This window comes from Rhinolophus ferrumequinum, chromosome 7 (assembly GCF_004115265.2).
Source record: "Rhinolophus ferrumequinum isolate MPI-CBG mRhiFer1 chromosome 7, mRhiFer1_v1.p, whole genome shotgun sequence".
NCBI classification, from domain to species: domain Eukaryota; kingdom Metazoa; phylum Chordata; class Mammalia; order Chiroptera; family Rhinolophidae; genus Rhinolophus; species Rhinolophus ferrumequinum.
The window spans coordinates 88,212,076-88,224,494 of NC_046290.1; the positions used below are offsets into that span (position 1 = coordinate 88,212,076).

Genomic DNA, 12,419 nt, shown 5'->3' on the forward strand with positions numbered 1-12,419 from the left:
TTCATTCATTCAATAAATATTTACTGACCATCCTTGCCCTCTTCAAGATGCTAAGGATAGAACAACAAAAATAACGACAGAAAAAAATCCGCTATCTTCAAGGAGTTTACATTTTCTGTCTGGAGGAGACACAATAAATACAAAAACAAGCAAATTATGTAGCATGTTAGCAGGTTGTGTGTACTGCAGAGAAAAATAAGCAGGGTGATGAGAATGGATAGCAGAGTGGGGAGTTCAATATTAAACGAGGTACATACAGTAGGCCTCTCTGAAAAAGTGATATTTGGGCAAAGACAAGAGGGAAGTGGGCAAGAGCCAAGTGGACCGGTATGGAGAAAGTATTCCTGGCAGAGGAACTTGAGATGAGAGTCTATATGAAGTGGTGGAAGAAGAGTAAGGAGGCCAGTGTGAGTTGGAGGGGAGGGACTGAGAAGAATACTACATGAATTCAGAGAGGTAAAGATGGATGTGTGGGGGAGGGCCCGGCAGGAGTGGAATGGAGTCCTACAGTGGACGGGGAGGGGGAAGGGCAGAGACATCTGTAGGACCTTGTGGGCCTTTACATGCTATGGGCTTTAAATGTTATTCTCAGTGACATGAGATCCCTTATTGGAGGGTTTTGAGCAGAGTAGTGAAATGATTTTTCTTATGGTTAATGTATTGAAAATAGAATGTAGGTGGCAATGGTAGAAGCAGAGAGAGCCCGTTTAAGGGGTTAATCCACGCAAGAGCTAATGGTAGCTTGAGGCTCGAACCAGGATATTAACAACGAAGGTGGTAAAAGTGGTCATATACTGGATGTATTTTGATGGTAGAGCCAAGCACTTCCTGTTGGATTAAATATGGGTTCTAAGGCAAAAAGAGGAGTCAAGGTTTTAGCCTGAGCAATGATGTCATCAGCTGATATAGAGAAGACAGTAAGTAGAGCAGATTTGGGGGTAGGAATTGGGAGTTAGGTTTTGGAAATGCTGAAATGAAGATATCTATTCTTATCTTAAAAATAAGATATTGGATGGCAAGAAGGCAACTGAATGCGTGAATCTGGAGTTCAAGGAAGAAGTCTGGACGGGAGATATATATTTGGGAGTGATCAGTATATTAGTGATATTTAAAGCCGTGAGGTTGAGCGAGATCACCAATGGAGTGAATGTGATTGGAGAAGAGAGGAAGCCCAGAGGGACGAGAAAAGACCATCAAAGGAAACTGAGAAGGAACAGCAAGTGGCACAGGAAAGAAACCTGGGAGTTTAGGGTGTCCTGCAGCCAAGTGAAGAAAATGTTTCACAGAGGGAGTGATGAAACATGGCAAAGGCTCTCAAGTAAGATGGGTTGTGACAAATGACCACTGGATACAGTAATGTGGAGATCATTGGTGAATTCAATAAATGAAGTTTCTGTGGAGTGGTACTTGTGACAGTCTGAATGGAGTGGCTTTAACAAAAAGTAGGAAGAAAGGAATTCAAGACAGTGAACATTAAGTTTTGCTATAAAGGGTGTTGGAGTAATCAAGCAGAAACTAAAGCATTAAAAGGGATCAAGATGCAATAAATAATAGCATGTTTGTAGAAATGATCCAGGAGAGAGGGTGAGAGAAAGAGGGAGAGGGAGGTAAGGAGAGAGAGAGAGAGAGAGAGAGAGAGAGAGAGAGAGAGAGAGAGAGAGAGAGATTAAGAAACAGAGTAGGAGACAAAGAATTCCCTAAGTCTTCTATGTGATAGGATGATACGTTTTCCTCCATCCCCCCCCCCTTTTTTTTTTTTTTTTAGTGGAAGTAAGAGATTTTATAGGTTTTCAGAACAGATTGTACTGTGTGGACTGCTTATTCTCAAGAGAATCTTTAAAGGCTATTTTATCTTCTTTGAGTAAAGTTTACATTCCACATTTTTGATTTCCTTTGGAAATGTTCAGAAATTGACATTTGGAGGAAATACTCTGGGAAATTTATCTTCAACATTACAGTCTAAAGATCTATTTGATGTGGGGTTGTGTGTGTGTGTGTGTGTGTGTGTGTGTGTGTGTGTGTGTGTGCAAGTGTGCAAACTTCTGAAATGTTGGAATTTAAACTCTTACTTTATTTCAGCATCACGTCTGGAAGTTCAGAGTCAGATATACAACAAAGAAACAAAATATCGGTAAGAAATAAGGCTTGTCTGAATTATTTTTTGGAAAAAAACATTGTAGTTAATGAAATTGTAACTTTAATTAATGTTGCAATTTTCCTAATATGTTTTATTTTCACGTTTTACTAAGTAAAGATTTTTAAAACATAAAACATAGAATGTTCTTTCTCAAGTAGAACTGACATAAAACGGGCAGCGTGCCAACTAAGAGATGCTATAGAGCAGCAGGGAAATTTGGTATGCTGTGGTGTGGCCTTTCCCATTTTCACTTGTCGTAAGTCCCACATTGCTCTTTGTGACCCTACTATATCATAAACACTGTGGGTTACTTCAGAGTATTTTCTTGCATATGAGGGAATCCTGGAATTCAGACGTGATACAGATTGGGTAAATCACATTAGTTCGTTTATTCAGACTTGAGTTTAAATCACAGTCCATTCCAGGTATTTCCAGTGCATGTTCTTTGAAGTCAGCTGATGACACCTAGCTCTGACCCTTGAAGTTTTCTCTCTTCCATGAGCTCTGCGGATTAGGCGGGTGGTTGCTGAAGGTTGGGGTGACTGTAGCAATTTCTTAAAATAAGACAACAATGAAGTTTGCCAGTTTGATGGACTCTTCTTTTCATGACCAATTTCTCTACAGCATGTGATGCTGTTTGGTAGCATTTTATCTACATTAGAACTTCTTTCATGGCCCTGGGATGGCTGGGTTTTCTACCTGAGCCTCATCTAATCCCTCTGTGTATTATTGGTAAGTGTTGAAGCTGGGTGATTGCTACATGAGGGCTTATCGTACTAGTTCTCCACTTTTATGGAAGTTTGGAAATTTCCCTTAAAAAAGAAAAACTGAGGTTTCTGTATACCCTGGATTCAGTTTTAGTTAGGATCTCCTCGATTCCACCCGTAGGTAGGCATTTCTGACACAGTCCTTTCAGCTCTAATGAAAAGGCAGGAAGTATAAGAGTGATCACAGAACTAGGAATTAGGCCCAAACGTGCCACCTCCAAGCTGTGTGATGATAGCAAAGCTAGTTAAAGTCCCTGAGCCTTATTTTTCATCCTTAGAATGAGGATTGGGGAATTTAATAATCTATAGGCCTTCTTCAGAGATGCTGCAGTTTTGGTTCCAGATCACCACGATAAAGCAAATGTTGCAATAAAGTGAGTCACATGATTTTTTGGTTTTCCACTGCATATAAAAATTATGTTTCCACTATACTGGAGTTTATTAAGTGTGTAATAGCACTATTCTAATAAAAATAAGATACTTAGTATACCTTAATTTAAAAATACTTCATTGCTAAAATAACGCTGTCATCTGAGCTTCCAGCAAGTTGTAATCTTTTTGCTGGTGGAGGGTTTTGCCTTGATGTTGACGGCTGCTGACTGATCGGGCGGTGGTTGCTGACGGATGCGTGGCTGTGGCACTTTCCTAACATAAGACGGCAATGAAGTGGGCCACATCGACCGACTCTTCCTTTCAGAAGGATTTCTCTGTAGCATGCAGTGCTGTTTGATAGCATTTGACCCACAGTAGAACTTTTTTCATAATTGGAGTCAATACTTTCATAGCCTCCTGCTGCTTTATCAACTACATGTACGGAATATTCTAAACCCTTGTTGTCATTTCCACAATCTTCATTCACCTCCAGAAACCACTTTCTTGGCTCATCCGTAAAGAAGCAAATTCTCATCCATTGAAGTTTCACGATGAAATTGCAGCAATTCAGTCACATCGTCAGCCTCTACTTCCACTTCTCCTGCTATTTCTACCACTTCTGCAGTCACTTCCTGCACTGAAGTCTTGAACCCCTCAAAGTCATCCATGACTGTAGGACTCAACTTCCTTCTAAACGCTTGTTAATGTTGATATTTTGACCTCTTACCATGAATCGCGAATGTTCTTAGTGGCATCTCGAATAGTGACTTCTTTCTGGGAGGTTTTGAATTGACTCTGCCCAGATCCATCAGAGGAATCGCTATCTGTGACAGCTATCGCCTTACAAAATGGATTTCTTAAATGATAAGACTTAAAAGTGGAAATTGCTCCTTGATTCACGGGCTGCAGAATGGATGTTGTGTTAGCAGGCGTGAAAACAACATTTATCATTATACATCTCCATCAGAGCTCTTGGGTGACCAGGTGCATTGTCAATGAGCAGTCAGTAATATTTTGAAAGGGATCTTTTTTTTCTGAGCAGTAGGTCTCATAAGTAGGCTTAAAATATTCAGTAAACCATGTTGTAAACAGATGTGCTGTCACGCAGGCTTTGTTGTTCCCTTTATAGGGCACAGGCAGAGCAGATTTAACATAATTCTTAAGGGCCCTGGGAGTTTGGGAATGGCAAATGAGCACGGGCTTCAACTTAGGGTCACCATTACGCTGCATTACCCTTCAACAAGAGAGCCAGCCTGTTCTTTGAAGCTTTGAAGGCAGGCACTGACTCCTCTCTACGTAACTACGGCTGTCCTAGGTGGCATCTTCTTCCAATATAAGGCTGTTTCATCTTCAGTGAAAGTCTGTTGTTTAGTGCAGTGACCTTCATTAATTACCTTAGCTACAGCCGGATAATTTATTGCAGTTTTTATATCAGCAGTTGCTGCTTCCCCTCCCACATTTATGTTATGGAGACGGCTTCTTTCCTTAAACCTCATGAACCAACCTCTGCTAGCTTCAAACTTGTCTTCTGCAGCTTTCTCATCTCTCTCAGCCTCCATTGAATTGATGACAGTTAGGGCCTTGCTCTGGATTAGGCTTTGACTTAAGAGAATGTTCTGGCTGGTTTGCTCTTCTATCCAGATCATGAAAACGTTCTTCAAATCAGCAATAAGACTGTTTCACTGTTTTATGATTTGTGTGATCACTGGAGTAGCCTTTTTCAATTCCCTCAAGAACTTTTCTTTTGCATTCACAAGTCGGCTAACTGTTTGGTGCAAGAGGCCTCACTTTTGCCCTAGTGCAGCTTTTGACATGCCCTCCTCACTTGAGTTCATCATTTCTAGCTTTGGATTTAAAGTGAGAGACATGTGACTTGCTTTCGCTAAAACACTTAGCCATTGCAGGGTTATTAATTGGCCTAATTTTTATATTGTTGTGTCTCAGGGAATAGGGAGTGCAGAGGGCATGGAGAGACGAGGGAACAGCTGGTAGGTGGAGCAGTCAGAACACCCACAACATTTATGAAGTTTGCCATCTTAAAAGGACGTTGTTCATGGCCTTAAAACCATTACAGTAGTAACATCAAAGATCACTATTCACACAGATCACCATAAAAAATAATGGAAAAGATTGCAATATTGTGAGGATTACCACAGTGCAACACAGAGTGAATGGAGGCTGTTAGAAAAATGGCACCAGATAGAATGCTCAACACAGGGTTGCCACAAATCTTCAATTGGTAAAACATGCATGATATCTGCAAAGTGCGAGAAAGCCAAGTACCATAAAATGAGTTAGGCCTGTATTTCCAATAAGATGTTTGGGATGTGAAAATTGTTTGTAAAGTACCGACAAGCTCACAAGTGTACAGGAGTATAGTTATTGGAAATCTAGAGCATTCCAGCGGGCTCCCCTGAGGGCCCAGGAAAACTTGCTCTTTGAATCCTGTTTTTTTCCGGGTTCAGCAGTTCTCCTCTACCGTTCCCATCCCATCCCAGCACCACCAGCTCAGAATAACTGGTCTAGCGAGGTGCATACCCATCCAAAACTTCACTTCTGCACAATTATTTTTGTGCACAAAAGATTAACGCCTCTTTTCTAAGTATAGTTCATTTAATCTGGCCCCAGACAGATTGGCCACCTCTCTCAAATCCATAGTAATTTTCAGGAGGACAGTTTTTGGAGGAGAAATGAGTCAATTTAGATTAGCAGAACATGACGGTAATTAAAAATGTGTTCTCTAACTCCAGTGTTAGTTTAAGCTTAGATTGCTTTTATTTTTCAATTAGCAAAAGAAAACCTAATAGTGAGCTTTTATTTTATAGAGTAGAACTATTTATGATTCTGTTGCTCAAAGAAAGGGTATCCTTCACTGGTGTTATATATGAAAACATTTTATCTCTATTTGGTTAGAACCCTTGGGTTAGCTGTTAAAGTGGAGACCTGGAAATGGAAGACCACCGCTCACCAGCCTGTGTTTACAGCGTTTTCCTCTAATAATGCTAATCAGTTATCACCCTAGAGGGAACCCTCTCACTGAAAAAGAGCAGGTGCCAATTACCACCTTGAGGAGTTCTGCCTCCGGCTCCCAATTAGCTTCCTGGAGTTTAGAATCTAACTCCTTTCCATTTACATTTAACAGATTTGGGAGCCCTGGGGCTTGAAGTAAACTGGTTCTGCTTTAGTTACTGTAGTTTTACATTTCTAAAAGAATACAGTTAGCTGGAGGAGGCGAGGGTTAGAGATCTCAAGGCCAGAGGATAACCACAATTAGTGCTGTCTCCTTCCCACACAATCCCCTTCAAATCTTGGAACTCACAGAACCATCATTCAGCAGAACCTATTCTGCTCTGTACCATGAGGAACCAAATTGCAGGTGGATCTCAGATGCCCCTTTTAAGTGGCTGTAGTTAGCTTGGGCAGAAAAGATCAAGATGAAGGGTGAAATCTGTTTGTCGTGCGGGGTGTCATGCGGGGTCTCAGCTCCTGCTCCCCACACAAGAACACAGGATATGGTGAGGCCAAAAAGGAACACCCACGGAGCCATAGGTAGGGGAGTCATACCATTATAGTCTCACTGGAGGCTGGATTCACACGACGTGCGACCTGCTGTCCGCTTTTCTGCCAACAGACCCACTCGACTCTCCTCGACTCCCTCCCATGTAGCTGCGGCAGTTATTTTAGTGGCCAATGGTTCAATGGTTACAGCTGACGGCCATCTACTACCTGAGCCAGCACCCCTCCACGTGAGGCCGAGAGCCTGGAAACTGCTCTCTGGGGCTCTGTCCCCACATTGTTTAATTCTGTGAAGAAGTCTTGACCACGGAGGCGAAATGGAGCACACTCTACCTTTGTGGCATCACAACCTGGAGAAGGCAGTTCCCTATTTTCCTTGGCCACACTGGTTTCTGAATACTTTTTTTAACTTTTGGACTCTCCTGGTACACTGTGCATTCTTATGAGGCCTGGCCTTTATTCATCTCTGTGTCCTGGGGACAAAGTTTCTGATACTAAAACGGCACTCAATAGCATCATTTGAAGTAGAACAAATGGACTGGGCTCCATGCATAGCACTAGGTAATTGACAGATGCCGTGGGTCTGAATCCCTAGAGCAACAGATAGGGGTGGTTTCCAGAATCATCACTATTATACTGATACTTTTCTCCTAATTATTATTAACACGTAAGAAATTGAGATTCAGGGAGGATGAGGGTGAGTTCTGCTGCTGAGTAATCAATGAAAATGTGTTCACTACATAGTAGGAACACTGTGGGATAATCCAGTGAGAGACAGTTTATTTATAGCCTCTTCTCAGGTGCCAGATTGTCCCTATTTCTCTGGACCTTACTCCTTTGGGACTCTTGGAGGATTACAATGTTATTTGAACTGTTGCCTTTGCTCCATTTAACATCCTCTGACAGAGAACAGCTAGTGCATATAAATAATCTAATCTGAAACTGTTTAGGAAATAAAAATTCTATTGCAAGGAGGCTTGGCCTCCACCGGATACCTGGCTCAGGATTTCACCGCCTGAACTATTCCTGAGAACTGTGACACATAGAAATAAACAATGGAAAACATATGATGCCATTGGTTACATGGACCGGCATATACAAAAGTGAGAATGTGGGTAGGAATTCATTAATGCTAAGGTACTTCACTCGTTATGCAAAACTAAGCTTATTATAAAACCTCATTAAGCCATGTAGTTTTCAAGTTGTAATTTAGTGATGACTTCATTAAAGAATCATTATTTAGGGGCTGGCCCGGTGGCTCAGGCGGTTAGAGCTCCATGCTCCTAACTCCGAAGGCTGCCGGTTCGTTTCCCACATGGGCCAGTGGGTTCTCAACCACAAGGTTGCCAGTTCAATTCCTCAAGTCCCGCAAGGGATGGTGGGCAGCACCCCCTGCAACTAAGATTGAACACGGCACCTTGAGCCGAGCTGCCTCCCGGATGGCTCAGTTGGTTGGAGCACAGGCTCTCAACCACAAGGTTGCCAGTTCGATCCCTCGACTCCCTCAAGGGATGGTGGGCTGCGCCCCCTGCAACTAGAAACGGCAACTGGACCTGGAGCTGAGCTGCGCCCTCCACAACTAAAACTGAAAGGACAACAACTTGAAGCTGAATGACACCCTCCACAATTAAGACTGAAAGGACAACAACTTGACTTGGAAAACAGGCCTGGAAGTACACACTGTTCCTCAATAAAGTCCTGTTCCCCTTCCCCAATAAATCTTAAAAAAAAAAAAAAAAAGGATCATTATTTATAGTGCCAAAGAGATGAAAGCACTTTTTAAATTTTTAATTTGTAAGTCAAATTCATAGCACACTATATAGGAAGTCAGCTTTACAAAACAACCTTGAAGTAGTTAAAAGATTTACACTTGATAAACTGGGGAAGGCAAGCAATGCCTTAAGTTGGGTCAACTTGTATAAATTCTGTTCTTCTTTTAGTACTTGGTATAATACAGTATTATTTTTGCAGGAAACATATATTTGGTAACATTTCTGATATTTCTAAACTTAGAAGATTCCTCCTCCTGATGAGCAAACTTTCAAATCATTAGTGAATCAGTTCCTACATCGCTTGTGCTTTCAATGAACATTTCAAATGATTTTCAGGAGACATTCCTCTTTGTTCTTAAAATGAGATCAACATGGAACTGTATTTCTATATATATTTAAATATAAAGATTTGCTGCTGTTCTAGGAAATAGGTTATTTATTATTATTATTTATTTATTTATTTTTTTTGCCACTCTAATAGGTGACAAATATCTCAAAACTTTTGTTTTGGCTTTTTCTTCTTTCCTTCCTTCCTTCCTTCCTTCCTTTCTTCCTTCCTTCCTCCCTCTCTCTCTCCCTCCCTCCCTCCCTTTTTCTCTCTCTTTCTCTCTCTCTCTCTCCCTCCCTCCCTTTCTTCCTTCCTTCCTTCCTTTTCTTTCTTTCCTTCCTTCCTTCTTTCTTTGTCTTTCCTTCCTCCCTCCCTCTCTCCCTTCCTTCTCCTCCTCCTCCACTCTTTTTCTCTCCTTTAGTGAAGTATATTTGACAATTTCAAGTGTATAAGTTGATGAGTTTTGACATGTGTATACACGTGTGAAACCATTACCATAGTCAAGATAATGAAACTATCCATCACGCCCAGAAGTTTCTCATGCTCCTTTGTAACCCCTCTCACCCACTGCTCCCCAGTTGCCTATATGCCATTTCCAAGGAAGCACTGATCTGCTTCATGTCTCTACATATTATTGCATTTCCTTGAGCTTTACATAAACAGTCATACATTATGTACCGCTTTTACTGGCTTTCACTCAGCAAAATTATTTTGAGATTCATCCATGTTTCAGCGTATATCCATAATTCATTTTTATTGCTGAATAGTATCTCGTTGTACCGAATGCAGTTGGTTTATCCCTTCATTTGTTGACTGACATTTAGATTATTTCCAGTTTTTGACTCTTACAAATTAAGTTGCTGTAAACATTCATGTACAAGTCTTTGTATGCATGTATGCTTCTTTTCCCTTGGGTAAATACCTACGAGTGAAATATTTGAATCATGTGTTAGGTAAATATTTAACTTTCTTAAAAACTATCAAAATTCCAAAGTTGTGGTATCATCAGCAGTACACGCAAGTTTTAGTTTATCCACATTCTCTCCAATCCTGGTAAGGTCAGCCTTTCAAATTTTAGCCATTCTAATAGGTATAGTAGTATCTCATTTTGGTTTTAATTTGAATTTTCTCAATAATTAATGGTGCTGAATACCTCTCCATGTGTTTATTTGACATCCTTAAATCTTAATTGGTGCATTATCTATTGAAATCCTTTGTCCATTTTTAAGCTGTGTTTTTTGTTTCTTCTTATTGGGTTTTGAGAGTTCTTTATATATTCTAGATACAAGTAAATTTTCAGATACGTGTTTTATAAGTATTTTCTCCAGTCGGTGGATAGTATTTTCATTCTGTTTACAGTGTCGTTAGAAGAGCAGAAGTTATTAATTTTGATGAAGACTAATTTATCAATTTGTACTTTCGTGGATTATGATTTTGGTATCTCATCTAAGATATCTTAGCCCAAGGTCACAAATATTTTCTTCTAGAAATTTTATAGCTTTAGGTTTTCTATTTAGATCTATTATTTATTTTGAGTTAATTTTGCTTATGATGACTCGCAGCTGAGTCTCTCTCCAGGAATTTTCCCTTAGCTGAAGGAACTCCATTGTCCCAAAGTCATCCCTCTGCATAGGATCAACCTGCATGAAATGACTTGTTGACACAGAGCTACAAGACCTTCCCTTTGAGCAAGGACAATTCTGAAGGGCCAGCCCAGCTCCAGAACTCCCCATGAAATTGGCTGAGCCTGTTGTTGCATTTCTGCTTCTCTCCTTACTTTATAAGTATTACTCGCAAAAGGATCTCCAGTAAGCACTTCTTCAGCCAAATCTCTCAGAGTCTATTTCCCAGCGACCCTAACTTAATAGAATTACAAAATCAGAATAGGTCTAACCTAATGAATGAGGTTTTGTGAGTAGAAATTCATAACAAATGAAAAACAGCCATTGTGCTGTCACTTGAAGGGAAGACAAAAGATATAAATAGAAATTGTCATTATAACTTTGATAGCATTTCAGAAAAATCTTTCTTAATATAAGAGATTTAATGAATATTTTTGCAAGCTTTAAGGAAATAAATTATTTCACTTAATGAAGCATGGTGTCATCAACAAAACAAATAATAACAAGTGTTGGAGAGGCTGTGGAGGAAAAGGAACCCTCATAAACTGTTGGTGGGAATGCAGATTGGTGCAGCCGCTATGGAAGACAGTGTGGAGGTTCCTCAAAAAATTAAGAATAGAATTACCATATGATCCAGCAATCCTTCTCCTGGGTATCTACCAAAAAAACCTGAAAACATTTATCTGTAAAGATATATGTGCTCCAATGTTCATTTCAGCTTTATTTACAGTGGCCAAGACATGGAAACAACCAAAGTTCCTTCGATAGATGAATGGATAAAGAAGTTGTGGTATATATACACAATGGAATACTATTCGGCGGTAAGAAAAGATGAAATAGTACCATTTTTGACAACATGGATGGATCTTGAGATTATTATGCTAAGCGAAATAAGTCAGACAAAGTCAAGAACCCTATGATTTCACTGATATGAGGTATATCAAACCGAAAACAACAAAAGAACAAGACAAACAAATGAAGAAACAAAAACTCATAGACACAGATAATAGTTTAGTGGTTACCAGAGGGTAAGGGGGTTGGGAGGTGGTAGATAAGGGTAAGGAGATTAAATATATGGTGATGGAAAGAGAATTGACTAGTAGTGAACACACAATGTGATGTATATAGATGATGAATTACAGAATTGTACACCCCAAATCTATGTAAAGAGATTAACAATTGTCACGCCAATAAACTTTAATAAAAAAATACATATATAAATAAAAAATAAAGCATGGTAATGTTCATTTATTCAATCTAAAATAATTGGCTTTTTCCCACAAACAACACAAATAGTATGGAAATCGAATCTTCTAGAGTCATCTGCTAGTTCTCTAGACAGTATCTAACATTGATCTGAGTGAGTCACGTTATCTCTCTAGATGTGGGGAGACAAAATGTTGGAGTTTCTACCCACTGTTCAACCTCTTATATAGCTAATTTCATGTTGAGATCTTGCAATAAATAAGGACTGATCCATATCATGCTCTCCTGCCCCAGTCCCCACCCTTCAAAATTCACCTAATTTAAATCACGTAGCCTATATTCTATACAGAAACAACTTCAACAAAGATTTCAGGTCAAGCAGTGCATAGAAAGGTGGTAGTGATGGCATCATTGTAATTGGTGAGAAATATACTTTTTCCTTTGGCTATCATCAAGAAAGATCAAAACCTCAATTAATTTCAATTTAATTTGATTATCATTCAAATTTTTGAATGTTATTAGTTGCAATTGGCTAATGGCTTATCTTAGTATTTTATTTATCTGAAAAATTTATTTTTTCTTCACAATATCCATCCAAGGTGGAAGGCAGATTCTATTCATCATAGTTACTAAGGGACTCTCTGGATGGAAGCGTCACCTGGGAATGCACGTCTGCAATCCAGGCAGGCAACAATGAAA

The 12,419-nt window shown here is 39.7% G+C and overlaps 1 protein-coding gene across 1 annotated transcript in view; it reads left to right on the forward strand.

Moving 5' to 3' along the window:
* Positions 1-12,419, forward strand: part of CCDC192 (coiled-coil domain containing 192) — a 182,770-nt gene that overhangs the window by 2,987 nt on the left and 167,364 nt on the right. The window contains exon 2 of the mRNA XM_033110843.1: positions 2,080-2,131. Coding sequence (XP_032966734.1) covers positions 2,080-2,131 — 52 coding nt within the window. The remainder of the gene's footprint in view (positions 1-2,079; positions 2,132-12,419) is intronic.